Source organism: Aotus nancymaae, unplaced genomic scaffold, assembly GCF_030222135.1.
Source record: "Aotus nancymaae isolate 86718 unplaced genomic scaffold, 86718_ANA_hifiasm-v0.15.2.pri h1tg000002l, whole genome shotgun sequence".
NCBI lineage: Eukaryota > Metazoa > Chordata > Mammalia > Primates > Aotidae > Aotus > Aotus nancymaae.
In genome coordinates this window covers 40,340,651-40,366,124 of record NW_026988413.1, presented here as the reverse complement: position 1 = coordinate 40,366,124, position 25,474 = coordinate 40,340,651, and the positions used below count along the sequence as shown (strand labels likewise).

At 35.1% G+C, this 25,474-nt stretch overlaps 1 protein-coding gene across 1 annotated transcript in view; it reads right to left on the bottom strand.

Moving 5' to 3' along the window:
* The window catches only part of TFEC (transcription factor EC), a 189,647-nt gene that overhangs the window by 144,674 nt on the left and 19,499 nt on the right, over positions 1-25,474 (bottom strand). The window contains exons 2-3 of the mRNA XM_064374200.1: positions 5,635-5,681; positions 4,444-4,662 (exon numbers count right to left, since the gene is read on the bottom strand). Of these exons, the coding sequence (XP_064230270.1) occupies positions 4,444-4,641 (198 nt within the window). The 5' untranslated portion in view covers positions 4,642-4,662; positions 5,635-5,681. The remainder of the gene's footprint in view (positions 1-4,443; positions 4,663-5,634; positions 5,682-25,474) is intronic.

The following is a 25,474-nucleotide window of genomic DNA, read 5'->3' as shown; positions in this document are numbered from 1 at the left end:
CTAGGGGGCAGACGTGAGTGTCCTGATTCCCTACTGACACAAAACCATTAGTACATATGCAGTGGAGAGTTTGCAAAAGGACAGAAACACCAGTGTATCCACTATCACTGCTTCAATAAATGTAAATGTTAATAACCTACAAATATTTTTCTCCAGTTTATAGCCATTCTCTGAGGTACACATCCAAGTATGCAACTGCTTCTATCTAGGTGCCTCTTCAAATTCAGTGTGGTCCAACAGAGAAAAGAAACATCAACAGGAGAAGCACTTTAGTGCTGACACACTTGCATATCAAAAATGGTGACTTAAATATCCCTGCAGGCCCCAGTAGATGAGGAGCAGCAACCAAAAGAGTCTAGTCTGGCCTCTGTGATTGAGACTCCAGATCTGTTGGCATTGACTGCTGATGCTGATGCTGCCAGAAAAACATGCTATGAACCCTGTTAGCCACAGTCTTACCAGTGCAAACCAGCAGGAAGGCCGGAGGCAGGCAGTGAAAGAAGCATCTTGGAGGTAGCCATACAGGTCGGAGGATATGAGCACATGAAAGCTTTGCCTCACATCCATGAAAGTCTGAGTGTTTGCCAAAAAGAGACAGATTTTACCTTAAAGCAAACCACTTTACACAAAAAAGCTTTGAGACATTTAATTCTAAGTTAAATTTTCATCCTAATATCCTCTCCCCAATTAGCAAGCTACCTTTCCCCATCTCTTTCCATCTTCTATCCCCAAGTAAGATGCACGTGTTGACAGAGTGGTGGGGAAGTCAAGATGTTATAGAAAAGAAAGAAGCTACATTTTTCTCATAATTTTCCACCTCTCTACGTCTATCAACAAAATTAAGTTAAGCATTCCAAGAAGATAGAACTTCCTACATAGAATATCTCTATTCACATTCAACACAGGGGTGACATGTGATACTGGTTAGAAAGAAACAGCACCCTATTGATTAAAGAATACCTCTTATTTTCAATACTCCAAAACAGTCTAATTTTACTCTTCAAAATAAATTAATAAAGATTTATTGAAACTCATTACAAGATGTCATCAAGACGTCTCACAGCATTTAAAAAACATTCATCACATTGTAAGGCTCTAAGGCTTAGAATCTTTCCAGTAATGTGATCAATACTTAAACAGTCAAAGTGTGAGCTGGCTGATGACTTCAGACAGTGTTTTGTTTTGTTTTGTTTTGTTTTTTAGACAGAGTTTTGCCATCACCCAGGCTGGAGTGCAGTGGCGCAATCTTGGCTCACTGCAACCTCTGCTTCCCAGGTTCAAGTGATTCTCCTGCCTCAGCCTCCCAAGCAGCTGGGACTACAGGTATGTGCCACTACACCCAGCTAATTTTGGTATTTTTTTTTTAGTAGAGACTAGGTTTCACTCTGTTGGCTAGGCTGGTCTCCAATGCCTGACCTCTAAGTAATCCGCCCACCTCGGCCTCCCAAAGTGCTGGGATTACAGGCATGAGCTACCATGCCCGGCCAACTTCAGACAGTTAAAGTGGACAGTGCCTTCAAAAAGTCACTGCAGACAAGAATCTCAGCTTTTTGAGGCGCGAAATGTAATTCTTATCACATTGCATAGTTTTGAGCAAGCTCTGAGATGTTGGAAAATGCTAGCCAAAGGCAAGGTTGACCAAATGTGCCTAGGGTGTCTGTCTATGTATCACTTTTGCAGAATCTGAAGTCTGTTTATCACATGCTAATTTTTCTTTTAAATACATACGCTGATCCTGTTCCCATCAGAAACAGAATTTCCAACCTTAAGGGTTTTTTTGTAATGTTTAAGATATAGAGACTACATTTGGGTCAAACCAACTTTAAGTGTCCAAAAAAAAAAACTTGACGGTTTACCTTAATGGAAAAAATGAGTCCAAAGCTTTCCATCCTGCAGATGTGATCTAAGAGATCTAATCACCTAGTGTGTTAAATGGTGAAGACTTAACTAAGACAATAAGAGCAGGCATCATAATGACCTGTGTTAATAGTCACAAATTGAGATAACTGCCTGGCTCATGCAATGACTTGGAGGCCATGTCTGTACAACCCCTTTTGCCTCCCAATTCTAATAACAGACCATCCCCTTCCTCTCTCCCTACAGCTATCAAAGTGAACACGTGACCTTTAAAAAACAGCATAGCACTTACCATCTTGGTCATAACGACCAGGCCAAGGGCTAGACACGTGACCCGGCAAATGTTCCCTAGAAGAGTTCATACTGGCACTGAATAACATTAAATACTCATTTTCCCTGATAGCAAGCTGTGAGGATGTGAGCCTGGAGGGACTGAAGCCTATACTGTTTGCTGCAAGGAGGGGCTGGTCTGAGAACAAAGACAATATGCAGAGAAAGCACAGGTGAGACATGGAGCTGTTCTAGTGATATTTGAAGTTCTGGCTCTAGTCACCTGTGATATCAACTCTCTTTCCTGGTAATAGCAGCCAACAAATTCTCTCTGTGACTTAATCTACTTTATATTGGGTTATTCTTTTTGGAAATCATCAGAGTTCTCAATAATAAAGCTAGTGAGAATGTGGTGAAACCCAACAAAGCAGACAAATAAGAACAGCCAGCATTGTCATAGAACAGTAATGCTGGTGCTAGTCATGCAATCTTGAGATAAGTTCTTAAAATCTCTGATCCTCAGTTCGAAATCTGCAAATATGGCTTCCAGCTAATGTACTACATTATTGAAGAATTAGAATATGTAAAGTGATTAGCATAATGCCTTTCCCATAGCACTTGCTTACCAAGAGCTAAAAATGTATTGTTTTGATCATGAGGGTGTGAGAACAATGATGAGGAGGACCCAAAGAAAACAAAGATTTTAGAACTCAGAATATTCTACAACTTTTCATTAAAACCCTAACAGCTTAAATATTTCTTGGGGAAAAAAACTGTAAGCACTATAAAGAAAAATGTAATGAAGTTAGAAATAATTATAGACAGAACATACTGATTATTTTAAGAAGCAATGGTATTTGAAAGCTCAACTTACAACAATAAGCATTGTTATTGAAATTTTACTCAAGGTCAATTAAATAGTCTTATTTTTAAGAAAAAGAAATAAGAAAAATAAAGCAAGTATTATTGATATAGCTACTTCCTGAAAATAGAGGTAGCAATACTTGTAGGCCCAACTCGAATGTCTCCACAAATAACAAAGCCTTCCTTGACATCACCAAACCCATGTACAATACTATACACCTCACCAATGGTACATAGCTTTTCTTTCATTGATTTCCCATTTCACACTATAAAACCCTTGTAGCAAGGCCTCTTTTTTCATATCTGTACCTTTAAGATGCAGCTCGATAACTTGGTAAAAAGTAGATGCTCAAAATATAGTATTAAAATTAGACTCAATTTTAGATATACACTGAGAGCATGAGACATGGGTTCCAGTCTTGCTTCTGCCACTTACTAGATGTGCTACCTAGGATAAGTCACCAACTACAGGATTATATCCTTAAAGTGTTTGCCTTCAAATTTATCTGCTAACCTCCTACCCAGTACAAAAATTCCAATTCAATGCATTTTCTACCTACACACACTGTGATAGATCCTCTACAAAAAGTAATCTTCAGTCAAACTTCATAACCAGCTTTTGGCATAACTATTACCTTTCACATTGAATAAGTCACAAAGCAATGCTTCATTAGGCCTACTATCAGACAAATAGCAATGCAGACTCAGAATTCTTTTTTATTTATTTTTTTTGAGATGGAGTCTCACTCTGTCGCCAGGCTGGAGTGCAGTGGTGCGATCTCAGCTTACTGCAATCTCTGCTTCAGCCTCCCAAGTGGCGATTCCCCTGCCTCAGCCTACCAAGTAGCTGGGACTACAGGTGAGCGTTACCATGCCCGGCTAATTTCTTCTATTTTAGTAGAGACAGGGTTTCACCATGTTGGCCAGGATGGTCTCGATCTCCTGACCTCGTGATCCACCCACCTTGGCCACCCAAAGTGATGGGATTACAGGCGTGAGCCACCACACCCAGCCCCAGAATTCTAACTTAAAAAAAAAAAAGTCCTTCCTACACACTACATCACTTCTCTGTGCTTTAAAAGTCTTAATAATCTTCATTATGGCATACCACAATGACTGGTTCAAATAGCCAAATGAGATGATATAAAACTTCTTTGTAAAGTATAAAGTACTCCAAAATATCAAGTAATAGTATTATCATGACAATGATGTAGATGATAATGATAATAGTGGGAAAGGGCAAAGTATGTACTTTTATGTCTATTTCCATGCTGTTAAATGGGCCAGTTACTGTAAATTGTAACTACTTACTGGGAATTGGGAGGAGGCCCTGGGTTTTTATTTTTATTTTTTTCTTCAAGTTTTGAGTACAATTAAAACATACAGATTTTCAGAGATGGTTACTATTCTTACTTAAAAATTGTAGCTATTTATATATATACAGATGCATACCTTGGTAAAGGATGGTAATTGACTTGAATAAATTTGTGGTCTTGCTGGGACAAGTCTATGAAACATTGGTTTGCATGAAAACTGCATGTGGAACTCTGTTTGCTGGGCACTGATTTCCTGGCTGTGTTGAAGTCTTCTCTCCTTTTCTCCTAATTGTTCTTTCAGCTGAAATTGGAGTCCAGTTAAAGCTTGTAACATATTTCTCTTCTTTTCTTCTCACTATTAGGGGATTTGGAAAAAAAAAAGAGCACTGTAAAACACATAAAAAATAATATTTTATCACCTGAGATTACATATTATAAAATAAATTTAGTAAATGATAAGGGAAGTATTTGAAATAGAAAACAAACTCATTTTTTAATGGTTATGGTTCACCCATAAAGAGGTAATTCTTAATGTTCAAGTTAAAAAAAAAAAAAAAAAGATGAGAAGAAACAGTTGGCATTCAGCTAACAATTGTGTTTGGAGATTTGTGCCTGACTTTGTTATTCTGAGCAAAGCCAGGTACCAGTCTCTTGGGATTATGTACAAAGGCAAGAAAAAAAAATGGACATGTACAAACCTCAAAGGTGACTGCTGGGTTAATAAAACAGTCTGTTTTCTGTTCACCCACTCTTGCTCTCAGTGTGCAAGTATATTAAAATATGTCAAAAGGAAAACCATTCGCTGTGCAAAAATAATTCAACTACAAGTCACAATTTCCAGCTGGTGGAGTGCCTTAGTGTATTTAAGTGCACTAACAAGTGACCCGTACATCTCCCCGGATGAAAGTTGTATCCTCATTAAGTGAGAAACAAACACAAAATAGGAACAACTGTCACACAGAAAAATAGACCACAATAGATATCGCATTTCCCACACTCAGTTTCTGGCTTGAGCTATGGCAGACTGACTGAAGAACAGTGATGTCCTCGAAGTAACCTCTTAAAAGGGACTGAAGTAAAATAAGGACCTAAATGTCTTGCTAATGGCCATCCAAATTCTCATTCAGAGTATCTGGGAAAACATCAGTTTCTTTCCTGGCCCTAAAAACTCCCATATCAGGTAAGACATTATATAACAATAATGTGAAGTAACTGGAATAAACAGACCCAACCCTCAAGGAATTTAGAATTAATGCTGTAAGTTATATTTTTAAACAACTCTGTTAGATAAACTCTGGTTTTAGCATTTATAAGTTATCATACCAACCTTTTATTTTCTGATTTTCTCTAGGGAACTAAATCATTGATAGGATTCTGAAAAGAAAAAAATAAGAAGTTACTTTTTAAAAATTTTAAAAATATCGTTCTTATTTGATTCACACATTGTACATTATTATAAGGTGAAAACATACATTGGATGCTCAATGTGACAAGTTTCATCTTATACATAACAGGACATACAATCTGAGTGTGTGCCTCCAAAAGGAAGAGAGACAATATCTGGAATAATAAGGGAATGCTATTTGAGAGCAAATAACTGATTACAAAAGTATGGTACTAACAATTATTTCAAAGTAGGGTAACGTGTTCCTCTTGTATATAGGCAATGCCTTTGTTCAAATATTTTCATAGCAATGATCACACGCTAATTTCCTGTTTACTATTCCCTCCCCTCAACTAGAGTATAAGCTCCTCAGAGTAAAATTTATTGTACATTATTTCTTATATCAGTTGAACCCCCCATCTAGTACAGCCTCTGGCACATAATACAAACTCCATAATTATTGATTGGTTGTTTGACTAACTGATTAACTACAGCTGTGCATGTGACAATTGGTGCCCAGTATTGAATTGTCAACCTCCTACTGGAAGACAGTAGAGGACTGGAAAGGGAAGATGGTTCTAGACAGGCACTAATGCTTTCTATGACAAACTGTAGCCCAGGAGCAATGCATGTATATAGAGAAAAAAAGAACCACACCACTCTAAATTATGCTTTAAGCTAGAATACATAAAAATCATTAAAATGAAACTGAAGCCCAATAGAGGAGTGAAGGTAATAAGGGATCAGCAAACCAATCTAAATAAATTAAAATGTCTAGACCCAGACTAATTATGTGAGCTTGGAAACAAGAAGTATTTGAGGAACCAAAGTTAATGATAAGAAAAACTTATTAAAAATAAGAAAAGATAGATTTTAGAAACCAAGAACTAGTGGGCTTGATTTTTAGGCCTCATGAAATTCTAAAGCAGATTGATTATTAAACAGCTGGTCTATGAATTCATAAAAAATAAAGTGGAATTCATTTGGAGATAGGGAGCTGGAGTCAAGAGAGTACTGCATGAAGACAAAAGTCGTCGGTTCATATTCTGAATGTGTGCTTTCTCTCGCTTTAGTGATTTTTCCTTTTCCCTATTTCTTTGAGTTAAACTATGTCTCCCCCCACTGCCACAATAAGTCCAAACTCCTAGTACCTGTAAATATGACCTTATTTGGGAATAAGGGTCTTTGCAAATGTAATTAAGGTACACATTAAGATGAAGTTATATTAGAGTAGGGTGGGCCCTTAATTCAGTATAACTAGTGTTATAGAAAGAGAAGAGACACAGAGAACATGAACAGAGAAAGAAAAGAACACATGTGATGATGAAAGCAGAGATCAGAGTTGTGTTAGGAGGCAAGCATGAAATTCCCCCTCTAAACCCTCAAGAAGGAACCCCTCCTGCTGACAACTTGATTTGAGAATTCTGGCCTCCAGAACTGTGAGAGAATAAATTTCTGTTGTCTTAAGCCACCCAGTTTGTGGTCATTTGTTATGGCAGCCCTAGGAAATGAGTGCAGCATCCTATAAAAAGGAGTTAGTGATATATCTTCCCCAGGTGATTGTCAGGAGGATTATAATACAGCATAAGTAAATATTAATTTCAGCAAAGCTTTTTTACTAAGATTCTTATAATGTGTTCACTGATAAAATAAATCTGTGTGAGCTCAATTATTAGTTAGGTTCAAAGTTGCTGAAGTTGCCATTGCCAAAGACAGCTGATTAATAATTCAACATAAACTTAATCTTTCCCAAAATGTTCACTTATGGATATACTGAAAATAACTCTCAGGTCTCAGATTTCTATCTTTTAAGGCCCTTTGTAGACAAACGGACACAAGTTTTGGAAAGTCACCTGAAGTGATACTGCTATTGATGGACACAGAACCTTTCATTCATCATTAGTTGTTCAACATATTTAACAGGACTTAGAGAAATACATAGAACGGATGCTATCCAAATAAGGGAGAAAAAAGTAAGTCGGGAAAAATAAAAACACATTTAAAAACAAAATTCTTATTATCTTGATAAATATATTGCTCTAACAATATAATTTCTTAACCATTATTAATAGCAGTTTAATACTTTAAACCCCAAACAGTGCTGGACACATAGTAGACACTCAAGAAGTTATTATTATTATTAATAGTATGATAGGCTAGAATAATGGGCCAAACCCACTTAAGCAAAAAACACACAATATTTCATTTGGGTTCAAAATTTAAATGGATGTAAGGTAGAAAATATCCAGGCTTATCATTAAGTCATAGGAAATAGATTTGGAGATTTCAGTTGATCAAAGTCCCAGTGAATGCATCCAAACAGTGTTTTGTGCAACCTCTAAAACAAAAATAAAACAAAATAAACAACAAAGGTGAGAATTTAGGATAAATCAGTAGATGTATGTAAGCCCATGACAATTTGCAAAGGGCAAGTGTAAGGGGGATTCTGTTTTTCTAAAAGCAGCAATTCTCTGTAAATTCGACAGATGGTCTGGGTGCTGTGGAGGGTGACATTCCAAAGGAGATGGAGAGTTTCTGCACACCCCCATCTCACACTTCCAAAAGATGAAGAGTTGCAGGTCCCTATGGCATGCAAATCTGAGTAAGCAGATCTTGGTAAAAGACCTTTCTTCTGCCACCTAGATACAATGGATGCTTCACAAAAGCAGCATCCAAGAAATGCAACTGAAGTATGCAAAGAAGGATGACAAAAATGTGAAGGGTTCAAAGAAAGACAACAGCTAGGAAGGGACATTGAAACATCTCACTCTCAGAGAACCAAAGGAGACCCTCCCCCCAAGTAATGGAGAGGGAGGACATTTGACAGAGAACAAAGACAAAGACATCACAAGAGAAAAATTTCCCCACACACTGACTGTCATGAGCATCAGGGATAGCCAAGAAAAGTAAGGCAGATCTAATGTCAGTAGTATGGTCCTTTGTTAATTAAACCTCTCTTTTTTAAAGCTGTTAGTGATACCACATGCAAAGTGGAACCTTCCGAATGTAAGATGTATTTTTCTATATTTTGACTGAGAACACAGAGCCTATGATACTCATCACAGAAGTAATTCAGGCTCTTTAGACCTCAGTTATCTCTAATGCAAACTTTCAGACAGTTTTGGATACAAACTACATTCATTTCCTGTGGCTGCTTCTAAAAAAACTTACCAAAAACTTTGTGGCTTCAAACCATGCACATTTTTTTTCTCTTATAGTTCTGTTGTAGAGAAGTCTGAAAGTAGTTTCCCTGATCTAAAGTCAAGATGTTAGCAGGAAAGAGCTGGCTCTTTTAGGAGGCTTTAGGGGATAATCCATTTTCTTGCTTTTTTTCAGATTCTAGAAGCTGCCTATATTCTTTGGCTTGTGGCCCCTTCCTCCATCTTCAAAGTGTGTCACTCCAACCTCTGGTTCCATGGTAACATGTCCTTCTCTTTAACTCTGATTTCTTCATTTCTCTTATAAGGACTGTGTGATTGCTTTGGGTTCACCAAAGATAATCCCATAAAAATCTCCCATCTCAAGATCCTTAACTTAATCACATATGCAAGTTTCTTTTGTCGTCTATTGTAACATCCACAAGTTCCAGGGATTAGTACAGGGACATATTTGGGGGACCATTATTCAGCATATCACACCCACTTTAAAAAGAAACAGTATAGAGAGAGAATATAATACAGAATGAAAGCATAAACCAGCTTGCTTGCTTCACAAACACTTACAGTGCTTTTTATATGCCAGATGCTTTTATAAGTGCTTAACAAATATTAGCTCATTACTCCTCTCTACAGTCTAGGGGGTAAGGATAATTGTAATTCCCCATTTTTCTGATGAGGAACCTGAAGTACAGAAAGGGTAAGTTACTTGTACATGGCTTTGTGGTTATTTAGAGCTGGTGTGAATCCAAATCATGCCTCTTAACTAGGTGAACTTGACACAGTATTTTCACTAGGTAGAACATAGTTTACATGGTTAGTGTGAAGATTTAAATAAAATAACGTATATAAAGTGTTTATCACAGTTCCTGGCTCAAAATTTACTCATTACATAGTAGATGGTAAAATAATTGTTAGAGACATAGAATGGAAAAGAAGAATAAAAATGGTTAGGGAACTAGAAACACTATCATCTTAAAAATGGTAGTTTAGCTTGGCAAAGAAAAGAATTATATGGGGGACATGATAGCTGTCTTGAAATATGTGATGAACTTTCATGTGAAGGAGAAGTAGATTTATTTTAATGTTTCCCCATAAAACCAAACTAAAACCTGAGGGTGGAAATTACATGGTGATAAAATTCGGTTCAAAAAAAAGAGAATATCTAATAATTAGAGTGTTACACCAATGAAAAAGGCTGCCCCAGAGTTTTGTAAGCTTTCAGTAAGTTGAAATGTTCAAGCACAGGCTAAATGACTCTCTGTAGTATATAAAAGATAGAAAGGATTTTTACAATGAGAGCAACATTAAAATACATTCATGCATTTATTCAGCAAACATTTACTGACCATCTTCAGTGCACAGTGCCTGTAAGGCCCCTTATGACTCTAAAAATAATAGAGCTACTATTCTGTGAATGAGCAAATAAGAGCACATGTCCCCAAAATGTTCAGAATTTTGGGCTGATTCTCACTGGAAGGGTCTACTGATTCTTTAAATCAGGCTCCCTGCTTTGTCTGGCATGATCTGAAATAAGCTTTATTTTCAGTCACTTATTACTAGTCATAGGAAGACGTTTTCTACAGTAAAGAGTCAATTCTTAATGGGAAGATCACTCATTTTTATATTCTAATAAAAGAGGCTTTTCTTGAAAGGAAAGAAAAGAATTTTATTTCACAATAGTTGTTTTTTTTCTTTCAATCTCTGCAAACAAATGTAATAACATCTTTTAACCAAAAAATAAAGAGAAAAAGAGGATTCCTCCCATTTAATCTGGAGAATATGCCATCTTTGAAAGAGTCTGTGCTTCGTGACTGGGTCCAACAAAGATAAACCAAAATGTTGCCCACTATGTTGGACCTACAAATAAATTAATTATGGTGGCAACCTATTGAGTCTGATTTGTCATGGAAATTATTAAGAGGTCTCCTACCTACTTCTCATTTAATCCTCTTGACTAAATAAGATTGCTTTTGGAGAATTACCTGAATTACACATGGAATCCAAGAAAGTCTCCAGCTAATGAGCAAAATGTCCCCAGTGTCTATACCATCCATACAACACTTCACCATGCAGCAGATGCTGGCATTTATTACACAGCTGTTGTAAGTGTCAGAATTAACCAGACAATACGATGGACCTCTTTGTGATTTTTTCTGCTTACAATATTTTCTTAGCAGAAGATACAGAACATGAATATTAATAACCCAAATACAAGTTGACTTTAATGAGTTTTTATCATGTGATAGTATCATGATAGGCAATTCTTTCAATGACCATGACAAGGAGGAACCCCTCTTATCCTATCTAAGAATGTGATGGAGCCAAAATTAAAACTCACAGGGATGTGGAGTTCTTGAACTATTTTTGACTTATAAACTGCTTCCACAATCTTTAACCCTTTCCCTAACAAAGAAAAATAAGTTAGAAGAAATATTGAAAAGTAATCACAAATCTGTATTTAGATATCTTTTACATAAATAAACAGTGTGCCAAAGATAAGATTAGAAGCCAGTTCTCTAGAAACCTATGTTCCAAATAGCTACTGATTAAATGTAAAAAGCACTCTCAGCCCTGTGGGCTAGCCATATCATTGAGTTATTAAATATCATGCAAGAGTCTGTATAGGCAAGAACGTTGCTTTAAAATATGGTAAATTTCCTTCTCTTTGCTTTCAAAATGCCCCAAGGCACTCGTATACATTGTGGACACCACTGGCCTGAAAATTCTTAGTTGAAGGAAAAAGAAATCCAAAATCCTTGAATTATAAGAGCACTAAAAGCATCAAAATGATAACTATTTTGCCCTTTTAACACCAAAAGATCAACTGATTTTTATTTTTCTCTTGGAGTTGACCTTTATTTAACCCATGGCATGCCAAAGTTATGGCCTCAAGCAATTTTTTCAGTCACTGTCTTGACTAGGGACAAGAATAGACATCTCACTCACCCTGTCTCTGAATCATCATTCCATACCACTACTGATAATCAGTCTAACAAAGAAAAATATTTTTCAACATTTAGAAGACACTAAAACTTACTATTGAATTATTTATTTCCTCCATTTCAAATACATTCAGATCTGTAAAATGTTTGCAAATTCAAAAATTATGAAATTTTTTCTTCAAGGTTTTTATTAAGCTCTTCAATAAAACATTTCTATTCAGTTATACATAAAAAATAATGAGCTGATTGTGCCTGCATCATAAAAAGCTAAAACCATTTCCTTTGATCAGTTGACTACCTGCTGGCATCTTTTCCTAATGGGGAAATTAATTTTAAGGCTTTGTGGTACCATTTTTGCCCCCTATATAAGTCCTGCACCCATACACAATTGTTCAGGGCATTCTCACTATTTTGAATGTAATAAATGAGGTGTATCTAAAGAATTTAGACATGATTAGTAGTGTCTAACACTCTTCCTCTGACAAAAACAAATTCAATAGTTGCATATTATGAAAGATTACAAGAGGAAAGAGAAAAGTGCAAAGGTACAGTAGGAGGTATTTAATTTTGAGATTAAGAATTTATGGCTATAAGCACTGACAGGCACATCTGTGAGTTATCCAAGGGAGAATGTAGATTCTCTGGAGGTTTGTAATGACACAAATCGTTTGATTTCTGGGCTGGCATAAATGGGATCAATTGTTATAGGTAGGAAGCATAATAAAATAATTATTTGTGTAGAGAAGTCTAGCTCAAGGATTTCTACAAAAAACTTTCAATGACAACAGTATTTATATGAGCATAATTTAATGTTAGCACAAGTATTTTATTGTGGATCATCTTTACCTGTTTTTATTTCCTGAGCAGCACTGATCTTTAGAGAGTCAATAAAAAATGAATCAATATCTACCATACATTGAGCACTTTACTAAGCATTTTATTTTTTATATTCTTCAATAAATCTATTTATTAATGCTTCCCATTTTTACCAACTAGAAAAAAAGCTGAAACTCAACAATGATAAGTAATTTGCTTCATGCTACATATAGGAAGTGATATATTAAATCCAGATGAGTCTGACTTGAAAACAAATACTCCTAAACTCTTCATTATACAGAAAAATAGTATTAGCAATAATTGAGAAAAACATGTATCCAGCCAATGCAATAGGTCGAGAAAGATAGATATGAATTAAAATTAATTTTAAAATATGCAATTATTAATTGTAAATGATACAAAAAATCTACATAGAAAATCTAAGAGAAACAATAAGAAAAATGAAATGAGAGCTTAAACAAAATAAATTTAATGAATTAACCAAATCATATGCACAATATTTTGAATATACATTAAAAAACACTGAATTATATACTTTAAAAGAGTGAATTTTATTGTATGTGAATTGTATCTCATTAAAAAGTTAAAGAAAATGATTACACTAACAAGTTAATATGGGGCAAAATGAGGACTATTCACTGATAGTGTGAATGTAAAAAGATGAACAATTTTTCTAGAGGGAAATTTTATTTATCAAAATACAATTATTATATATTTTTAAATCTATTTAAAGAATTAATCAGAGATGTGGCATTGTGTTTATATACAATAAAATTTATCACAGTCTTGTTTAAAATAGGTCTCTCAAAAGGAATTTAAATAGTGGAAACTATATAAATCCAGGAATTTCTAAACATAGCTTGATACCTCCATATAAAGTCATGGTTCAGAATAGTTAATTACATTGGAAATGTTTACAATATTAAGTAAAACAGAAAAGATACAAAAAAAAAAAAGAAAGAAAGAAACCAAAGGTTAAGAAGAAACTAGAGCTGCAGTGAATGGTATTGAGAGAAGAGGATTTTTTTGCAAAAATATATTCAATAAGATAAAGGGAGTTGATGCAAAGGTGCACCTGGGTCTAGGAACAAATTCTTATATTTGTTGGTGGAGAATAGGCTGTGACTGGTATAACAGGGAGTCAAATGCTTTCTAGTTCGTTCTGTGTTTATAGAACCCCTATGTTTCAGGGAGGAAGATGGGCTGCTATTCCACATCACATTTCTCGGATAACCAAGACTTCTCCCTCCATGCAACATTTACAAAAGCTTCTTTCTCTCCATGGAATTTTCTTTTTCTAGATTTTGACTTGGATGGCTCCTGATGCACATTCCACATTCATGTCTTCACTGAAAAGTCACTAGTTCAGTCAGGCTTTCTCTGCCCATTCATAGCAGCGTGGCATCACCTGGGAATTTGTTGGAAAGACAGAATTTCACGCTCCACCCAAGACTTGCTGAATTTGAATCTGCATTTTAACAACATCCCCAGATGATTGTCATGCACACTAAATTTTGAGAAGCCTTGTCCTTACAGTCTGTGATAGACTCCATTTGAATTCCCTGCATCATTTTCTCCATAGCACTTTTGCATATCTGAAATTATTTCTTGGCTTTCTTAAATGTCGTTTCATTAGCGTAGAATTTGTTTTGTCTTTTCATCTGTATTCACATTTCCTAAATAGTGCTTAATGCACTGCTGGAACCCAGTGAATATTTGTTGAATGAAAGTACAGAATAGGAGAGGTATAGTTCAGTAATTTTGATTGAAGAAATGCCATTTTATATCTTCAAATTCTAAATAACTGTCTTTGTGCCTCAACTATTGATTAAAGAGATAGGAGCTAATAAATTGTATTCCAGCCCAATGCATCATGCGCCTGTAGTATTTACTGGTTCCATTAAAAAATCCTAACTAATAACTTTCAGAAGGATAACCAGTATTTATGTAAAAATAAAAGTAGATTGCTTAAAAAGTTAGAGAATCATCATGTGACTCGGCAATTGCTCTTCTATGTATATGCCCAAGAGACTTGAAAACAGATGTTCAAACTAATCTTACACTAAAGTTCACAGCAGGATTATTCATAAGAGCCAAAAAAGTAGAAACAACCCCAAATGTTTATCAATGAATGAATAAATATGAATAATAAGGTACATACCCTCAATGGAATATTATTCAGCCATAAAAGGAATAAAATATCATTAATGTTACAACACAAATGAACCTTGAATACATTCCATTAAGTAAAAGAAGCCAGATACAAAAAGCTGCATATTGTCATATATTGCAAAAGCCACATATATGAAATGTCCAGAATAGGAAAATTCATTGAAACAAAAAGTCAATTGGTGGTTGTCAGAAGCTGGAAGGAGGGAGAAATGGGGAGTACCTGCTAATGAACACAGAGTTTCTCTATGGGGTGATGAAAATATTCTGCAATCAGAGTGATGATGATTGACATCATTGTGAATGCACTGGAAATCCCTAAATTGTACACTTTAAAATGGTTAAGATGATGAATTTTAGGTTATGTGAATTTCACTTCAACAAAAAATAAATATATAGAAGGAAATTACTATTTTAAGACATAGTGACATTAAAGTATACTGACTTGCTATACAGAAATTTTGTTTCACAGACTCACTATATCAGAGGTCAGCGTTCCAAATGATTAATATTATGTGATGATTATCTTTCAGATAGAGATAAGACAGGGAAATAAGGTAAAAGAAATGAGTCTGGGATTTGCCTAAGCCAGGACTCAAATTCCTTTGATCCTTGGCTAAAAGCCCTGATTGGTCCAAAAGGTCAAATGGAAAGGAAAAAGCAGTCAAGAATAAATCAGTAAAATAAAAAATTCATTAAAATATAGCTATTGGGAGGAAAGGAAATAACCTTCCTTTCTTCTACTAAAGAGTGAATTGACAACCTAATTTTCCGAACAGGTAACAAATGTATAGCTGTAGCTAGGTGCCCAGAATTTCTTCTCTACAGGGAAATGTTGGAAATAAATTAAGGAGGAGTCTTCAGACTTACAGAAGCTACTGAAATTGTAATTGTTGTTACAATTGCAATGGTTTATTAAAGATTATCAGGAAACTTGGCATTAAAAAAGTGTTTGGATAGATAAGACCCCTGTTTGCACTTTAAGCCTTTACTGTTAATTACATGTTACTGTGACTAAGCACTTCAAAAGTGACTTTTATGAACTGTGCTATTATTTCATTTAATAAGAACTTGTTATAAAGTCACAGGTTAACAAAAGTTCACTAATAAGTTGAATGTTTGGAACTCAGGAAGCATTTCCCCATGGAGCAATGTTAGCCATGGTGGTTAGGTTTCTATGCAAGCAGGGTCTAAGAAATCAGGTAAGCCTTACACACCTGCTCTCATAATACTAAACAGCACACTACACGTTTTAAAAGATTTCCATGGAAACATCCATTCAGCATTCTGGGACCAAGACATCTCTTCCGTCCACTGGATTAATGATGCTGATTCATTCATTCATCACTGAATCACTCGTTCAACAAGCATTGGCAGTGACTGCTAGGTATGAGGCCTTTAGCAAGTTGTATTCTTTTTTTATCTGCCAGGTAGCAGTCTTTCTTCAACTTGGAGGAAGTAACCATTGGCTTAGCATATGAACTCCAGCATAATGAGAAGCAGAAGATGAAGCTCTAGGGCAAGTAGAAGCAATGAAGGTTGAGGACAACAGGAACAAGGTGATGGCAGGAGAATGATCCTTCAGCCAAACTGCCTATGCCCCATCCCCCATTTTCCTCATCGTGGCCAACACGGGTGTTAGTGTGGAAACCTCTAGCAAATGATGCCAATAAATGCCAGCTATGTAATAGATGCCCTTTCCTGCTTTGCTCTCCCATAGAGCAGTACCCAGGATTGGGAAATGCCAAGGAGCCAAACAAGCATGAGAACTAAGATCTACATTTTTTTAACCAATCCCTTCATCTTACTTGAGAGTACAAATCAAAAAAAAAAAAAAAATAGAGAAAGGAAAACATTAATGAACGTATATCCATAGGTATGAATGTTACATATCAAGGATTATATGAAACAAAAACAAGCAATTGCTGAACTCACAATTTTTTTAAAAAATTACAAAGTTACCAACTAACAAAGATCACCACCTAGTGGCCCCAGCAAGATAACTGCACTTGAGCAAGATGCATTGAAAGTCAAACATACTGGGGGTTTGTTACAGGAATGTAAGATAACATTGAAGTCTCTCCTTTTGTCCCTTGAATCCAACCTCTCCTTTTTTTCATTCTGAGCCAGTTTCTCTTAGTTTATGATCCCAGTTTGTCTTTAAAGCATTCTACTTGCAGTTACCTTTATTTTGATCTTTGCAATTAACTACTTTGTAATCCTTTGAGTTCCTCATCTTTTATGATACACTATAAGCCCCTCTATGTCTTGCCTGAAATAGTGAGTTTAAACATCATTTTTGTCATGCCACTTTCCTACAAAAAACCTGAATGCTTACATGGACCCTGTTGTCACTTCTATCAAGCCTGGTCTAACCCGCATATCCCCACACTCCACCTTTACAGACATAATGACTGCCCAAAGGGCTACTTTCTTCACTGATACTTCACCACCCTCAAGTCTCAAACATAACCACCCTTTTAATCTCTCTATGAGTTATTTTATCCAACTCAAATTCCACCTTTTTATAACTTTTTCTCCTACTGTTCCTCCCGTGTTCACTTCTTTGTTCTCTAAGTTCTTACATTCATGGTTATTAACACCAAGTTTATGATTTAATTATTATCTAAAGGTTTTATGAGTATTATGTCTGCAAAGGAAGTTTCATGGTTTAAATGTGTCTATACATGCCACAAATCTCAGCATGGTATTAAACATAGCATGAGAGCTCAATGAATAAATGACTGATTTGGAGATAAATAGATAAGAATTCCTGTAATTAAAGGACTTTTAGTGGTCTGTGGGTAGGTAACAAGAAAAGAAGAAGGAAAGTACAGAGTGGGGAAAGATTGCTGGAACTACATTCCATGAGTGGAAAAAGATTAATTTTATCCACCTTTATTATGTAAAATGCCAGTGACAAATGTAATAGAAAAGTATCTCCCAAAATGCCAGGATACATTTTAACATATTCAAAAATATATAGTACAATATAACCATGAAAAAGTTTTTAATGGAGTATAGTTACTTTTGGTGCAGACAGTGTCAGAAGCTCATTCAGACAAAGAGATGGAAAAACGGGAAAAAAGAAATTGTTATTAAACAGGTAATGAAATGTTAACTTGCATTCTAAGGTAGGACAAAGTTTTACTTCTTGGGCAGCAGCAGAAAACCTGCTCCAGGGATGTGAATTACAGATACATTAGGCAGCTGCACTCTGGAAATAGCAAGACTGGGAGAAAGTTCTATACACTCAAACTTTGGCATATAATTCAACCAACTTTGAATGTGAATGGAAATATTTTACCCCCAAAATGTGAATAATAAAACAAATAAAATATTAAATAATCTACTCAAATGAAGAAGTCTGCAGAATAAGTAATGTGAACTTGAAAAATCTCATTAAGTGTCACCAGAATTCTATTTCTAGTGCAACGGCAAGTAGTTTTATAACTAGGTCTCCAGTAAAATAATTAGACTATTTTAAGGGGTGGCAACTGACTCTATCTTGAGGAGAGGAAAGAAAATGCTTCTCCTATGTAAATTTTCCCCCAGTTTTTCAAACTGACATTTTCAAAGGCATCATAGAAGGACAATTACTTATATGCTGTATATATTGCTATTTTACCCAAAGGACCACTATGTATGCAAGGCACTATGCAAGCTATGGTAGAGGTACACAAAGAATGTAAATGGCATGCATTATATCCTAAAGTATCTTACCAGGGTGAGAAGACCCACATATATTCAACAGATAAATAATTCCATGATTAATTTTTAAGTAAGTATATTATGCAGATATCCTGCATTTTCATACTTCAAAAAATATTGAAGGCCCTCAGTTAGAAAGATGTTATATTAGATGTTTTGTGAGTACAAAGTAAATCCATTACTCAACTGGCCCTCAGCAACAGTGAGTCTAGTTAGAAATGAACAACAAGTACCTCGATAGAGATGAGATTACTTGATAAAGAAGTATAATTTGTTATTTATCTTAAAATGCAGGTGTGGTTTAAATATGCAGGGTCTCGGGGTATTAGAGAAGGCATTGGAGGCCAATTTATCACATGCAAAGGCACAGAGTTGATAAAGCAAGGATGGATATGAGAACATTAGTTCATTCCTTTTACTGTGATGTATAGAAAATGTGACATGAAACAATAGGAAATGATGCTGAAAAGCTGACTTAGAACTAGAATGTGGAAGATATTAAATTCCAAGTTAAGAAATTTGGCTTTAATTTATCAAACAAGGAGTCATGGAAATTTTTGAGCAGCTAAGTAAGACCATCATGGTTGCGCTTTGGAGCAATTAGTCAGGTAGCAAGGCATGAATTGGTCTTGAATAAGGGAGCATGGAGAATACATTAGTTTAGAAAAGAGGTAAAGTTGGCAGAATGTATGGTAGTGACCAGGACAGAATGGAAGGGACAATTCCAAGAGATCCTACCGAGAAAAACAATTGACTGAGACCTTGTTGATTTGATTAAATATAAAGAGGTATCAAGGATAAACTCAAAACTAATGCCATTTAGAGAAACGAAGACCAAAAGAGAGTAAGGCTGGTTTCTCGGGGGATTGGATGATTTCATTAAGATATATTTGCAGCGTGAAGTGCCTTTCAGAAGAAAATATCCAGCTGAGAGTTAACAATATTAAACAATTGAGATGAAAGCTAAGTTTTGATTTGCAAACCATCAAGAGACAATGTAAAAGAACTGAGCAAACTGAAATCTCAGAGCTTGTACAGGACAGTAAGGAGAGCCAATCTAATACCACAAAGGCCCTGTAGTGAAAATAGATGATGAGAAAATGTGACTAGAATCAGCTAGCTTCCCACATCCCCACTCTGCATTTAGTCTTCTTCAAATATGATAGGGAGGATTTATACATTGGAGAATTTAAGTCAAGCAGTATAAAGATCTCCCAATAAGAAAGGCACAGAGAAAAAACCCCAGAAGAAAATGAGAAAATGTGTTCAGGGGATAAAAGAAAAAAAAACAAAGCCTGAAATTAATAACCTCAAAATAAAACATATTTTATGACATAAAAATCCAGATGCACTAAAAATCGACAAATCAATTTTTTACTAACTAAATAAATATAAGAGAGCATCTTAAAACACAGAAATAAAAGAGGTTGATGGAAATAAAAGAAGGGAAAAAATAAGAAAAAGGTTCAATTATGGAAGTATAACATGAAATAAACTACTAGGAGTACCCAAAAGAAAATAAAAAGGGAGAAGAGATGAAAAAACAATAAAGACTTTTTTTAGAACTGAAGTTCATTAGTTTGCAAATAGGAAAGGCTATCAAGCACCTAGCCCAAGAGATGAAAAAAGGAACACTATCAAGACATTTTAGTGAAAAAAAGAACACAATAGCGATACACCCTCAAAATCTGAGGGAAAATGACTTTTAGTATATAATTATTGAGTTAGTAATTAGGGAGGAGTATGGATAGAAAAAAGACATATTCAAAAAGGTGAGATCTTAAAGTTTTATTTCCCTTGTATGCTCCTTTGATCCACTACTGAGTGATATACCCCAGTCAACTGAGGGAGTAAAAAGAAAAGGAGAAGGGTATGATTGAAAAAATAAAAACTGTTTCAACAAAAAGAGAACAAATGATATCTAAAGAACCACTGTACCTGGGTATACACAACAACCTGTCCAGATATTGGGACAAGAGAATGAAGGACTCCTGGAAAAAAAAAACTTTTGACAAAATAAATAAATAAATATTGCCAAATGGGATTTCTTCCAAATCTCCAGTGGTAGTAGATTTCTGCTTCATTGGTTTTCACCTTAATTTCAACCTTTCTGACTAGTTTTGACTTAGATGAAACTCCTGAAAACAGTACATGTCTGGACTTTGTCTTTTTATCTGATGTAATAATTTATGTCATTTAATTGATGAGAATAATCTGTTTACTTTTACTGAAAGCACTGACATATTTGCACTTGCTTCCATTGTCTTTTCTCTGTTTCTATTCTTTCAGTGTTTAGCAAAAGTATTTACCTCTAGACTTTCTAACAAATCCCCATTTGTTCTATTTTTTCTTTGCCTTTAAGTACTATAAGACTACTCATTGAATTACTCCTTGAATCCATCTTCTTATTTTGCTATTACCACCAGGAAACACACATCTCAAACTATCAGTAGTAAAAATTTGTTTTGTCCTCAATCAATGACATTGAGGCAAAGTCAAATGTCTAAAAACGTTTTACACAATTATTCTCCATTTCTCTAAGTATTGCAGATCACTAACAAGTAATTCATCCACAGGTACAGATCAAATGATCATACTTTGAGAAGCACTGGTCTAGAGTTTTAGTTTAGATTTGTTTTATAAAAATAAAAATTAGTTATTTTAGATAAACAATAGTTAAATTGGTATATTGACATAGTTTGTCATTTTTGTACTCATCATTATTTCTTATAAACCATATATTCCCCTGGCATCAATTGTATTCTTGTTGAATAATTCTTTCAGTTATTGTATGTGTAAAAGTTGATTTACTTTGCCCTCACCATGAAGTGTCACCTTAGCTAGGTATAAAATTTTAAATTGATAATTATTTTCTCATTACTATATCATTGTCTTCTAGCTTCTATTTTTGTCAATGAAAAGTCTTCAATTATTCTATTTCTCATTCCTTTTAAGGTAATCATTATTTTCTCTTACTAGCTTGAAATATTTTTGCTTCATACATTATGTTTTGCTGGGTGTGGATTTAACCTGGTTTAACTTCCTGGGTATGTGGAATGTGATTTCAAATTAGTATGCCCACAGCTTCAGCTTTATTGACTATTTTGCATTTTACATGACAGCATGTTTAGTTTGTGCAGTAGAAAACTTCTGCACTTTGAGTTACTGCTTTTTTAGTAGCTGATCTTTTCTCTTGTGGTTTCTGGCTGGCTTTAGCAGTATATTTAGAAAAGCCTTATAAATTCAAAGACTGTACATATATTTAGATGGGTTAAAAAAGATTAGTTTGAAAAAATATTGAGAGGTAAATGTACAAAGAATAACATAGAAGTGGGTGTGGCTGTGGCTGGGCTAGAGAAGGCAACATAGATAAGCCACAACATTATGAATTGGTAACATGGAGGATGAGCCATTACTTAGAGATATAAGGGAAACAGGCTCAAATTTATGTTTTCTTTCACATAAGTTGCCTTTATGTTGGCACATCATATTTCATTAAGCATACAGAGAGCATTAAATTTCACTGTGTATTAAAGATGATATAATAATCCCCAAGGCTCACCAAGAAAATAGTAAAAGAGCAAAATCTAGAAAACAACCCTCCTTGTGTGATATTTTTCTTGCTAACTTTGCATTCCCAATATTCTTACTTTTCTTTTCTTTTTCTTTCTTTTTTTTTTTTGACACTGATCTCACTCTGTTGCCCATGCTGGAGTGCAGGGGTGTGATCTCAGCTCACTGAAACCTTCGACTCCCGGGTATAAGTGATTCTCCTGCCTCAGCCTCCTGAATAGCTGGGACCATACAAGTGTTCAAGACCAGCCTGCCCAACATGGTGAAACCCCATCTCTACTAAAAACTCAATATTCTTATGTTTTATAATTTCTGAGGCTAGTTCTTAGCCAAATTGTGAGAAGAAGGGTATCATCATTCTTCCAGATGCCTTTTTTAAGTGTACATTTTCCCCTTCGGTGGTGGCTTCCTATCACTGCAAACTTCCAGTGCTCTCCTTGCCCTCATACTATGATGTTAATTATTCACTCATTGTTTTTCTGCATTCCTGTTATATCACTATATTCCTGCCACCATACATGCAAGAACACACACACACACACACACACACACACACACTTAAAAAACTTTTTTTGGTTCACTTTTCCAGATTTGAAGCTCTATCCACTAGAAATCTCTGATTAACCAATTGTAGGGTGTGTTGTTTTCTTTTGTAAGTTTCCTGTATTCTCACTAACATTGCACTTATCACGGGGTGCTAGAAGTTTGTTTTCTTATCCATTCGCTAGCTAGACTACAAATTCCATGAGAGCTGAGGCCTAATCTGTCTCTTTCATTGTTATCCTAGACATGCTGTATATGGCAGCAAGACAAACACATAAGCAAACATCTAAGCAAATGGCAAAATTTTATCAAACACAGGGAGAAGAAGATGAAAATGGTAATATGATAACCTACAAGAAAAAGTAATCCTACCCAGTTAAAGATTAATGAAAGTGCTATGAAGAGACTGATAAGAGACAAGTGGTCAGAATCTTGAGTTTAAAAACATATAAATTTCCACATAATCATTCCAGTTACCTCATTTAGAGCTTACTTATGTGTCTTCAGTACTGCTGTCTTTATTCTGCACGACATTTCTCCTTTGGGGTAGAGTGGTGGGGACAGAGTTTCCTTCTGTTGCCTAGGCTGGAGTGCAGTGGCATAATCCCAGCCTCCTGCAGCCTCAACCTCCTGAGCTCAAGCAATCCTCCCACCTCAGCCTCCCAAGTAGCTGGTACTACAGGCATGAGCCACCATGCCAGGATAACATTTTATTTTTTGTAGAGATAGGGTTTCACCATATTGCCCAGCCTGGTTTCAAACTCCTGTGCTCAAGTGATTTTCCCATTTTGGCCTCCCAAAGTACTGGGATTATAGGCATAAGCCACTGCACTCAGCTTGCACTATATTTCTCAAAAATGTTCCTTCATCTTCATTCCCTTTGAAGAATTTGTCTAGGTTAAAATTTTCTAAAAGGTAGTATACACACAAATTTATGTGACATTATATGGATGAACTTTCCTTTTACTTTAATAAAATCTACATTAATGTGTATTAATACTAATTTTATTTGGTACATTTAAGACCCAAGATCTCATTTATATTATTGCTTATGTGCAGCACATTTTTAAAAGTAATTTGATTTATAAATAATTGTTAAACTTACAATATAGTTGAAAAACAGAGGTGACTGCATTTTTGCAGCTTATGTAAACTGGGCCAATATGCCATCAATGTCATTCATGCCCTTGCAGAAAGAATTAATAAATATTTTAGACAGGTTAGAAACCATGTGCCTTTGAACAGGGCTGAAAGACCAGTCACTGTAGACTTCCTTATGAGATAATAGGAACCCACTAATTAGGACTAGTCTGTAAATGAGCTAAAATTCACGAACAATTTTATCATCCATAACATAGGTCTTTATCTTAGTCACAAAGATATCATGAAAGTTTATATCTAGAACAGATTTCTCATTTACTAATTTAGTAACCTTATATATATTATAAAAGCAAGTGTTATCATATTATGTTTTTATTACTTTTAACTAATTGGATACAAAATATTGCCTCATAGCCTTAGTCTTCAAAAATAAATTTAAAAAATAAAGTAATGGTTTTAATTAGCCACTGTTCATTGTCTACAGTTAAACATATTTTTTCTAGCAAACATGAGTGCACTTGAAAAAAATTATTTCCTCAAGTATTTGTTCCATTTTGTTTTTATCATCATCTCCACTCCCCATAAAGAGTTTGCTAAGCAATGATAAAATTTAGATTAGCCTCTGCCCTAAGAGGTACCCATTGCAATGATGATTTACAGTATTTAGTACCCTTGAGATGTTAACGCATATTAAATATAAAGTGAATTGAGATGAGCTTTTCCCACAGGGGCACAATAAATAGTAAGATCCAGGTACTTAATTATTGTTGCCACTTTCTGCACTCCTAAAAATTTTCCTTTGAAGTTTTATTCTCGCTATAATCATATTAGGTCACTATGCTTCACTTTATGCTCCAAAAATCTGTAAAGCACATTTGATGGCAAGGTCAGAATGGTTGCCTTTTTTTTTTCCATCATAAAGTATGCTGTTCCCTCTAGATCAGCAAAACATGCATAGCAGGTGATAAGATGTACTGCAGAGAAGCCAACGGCATCATTTTAAGGAATTAGTGCATAAAGTTGGTCTATGAGTCAAAGAAATGTATGTAATCAAAATTACTCATGGAAATCCCCTAACTCAACCATAAACCATATCCTTTAGTGTTGTTTATACAGCACTGTTCAAAAATGCTATTTCTCAATGTTTTCTTAAGGATTTAAACAAATTGCTGATTCTTGGGTTTGGCATCAGGTAAAGTAGTTGGGTATTCAGGTCTACATTGAATTTTTTCTAATATGCAAAAAAGATCAAAGCTTAGAATATTATCAGCTAAGCATAACTCTCAAAAAACTGAATGTGCTCAAGGGTCAGGTCTAATAAAGTTAATAAGTTTTACAGCTTCATCAAAGGCAATCCTTTAAAGTTGGGATTGTTTTCTTTAACTGTGAGTATAGTGGCAATGAAGAATATAATGACCGACTAGCAGTTTAGTACCACTGCCTTCATTCATAAAAAGGCACATGCAATTTTATTCACCATTGCTTTTGCACAGTAAGTGTAAATACCAAAACTGTGAAAATGGAAAATAACATTTTACCAATAAAATGAAAATAATTTTGACATTGTAGGCTTCCTGAAAAGGTTTTAGGAGACATCTGGGAACCATAGATCATTCTTCGAGAACTATAGCACTAAAACAACTTTTAAACAAGCTATAGAATATTAGCTGGAAAAAGTGAGAAGTCTTTTCCTGAAATGGCAAAGTATCATAAAATTTTGTTGTGAATGTTTACAGTGAATATTTCAAT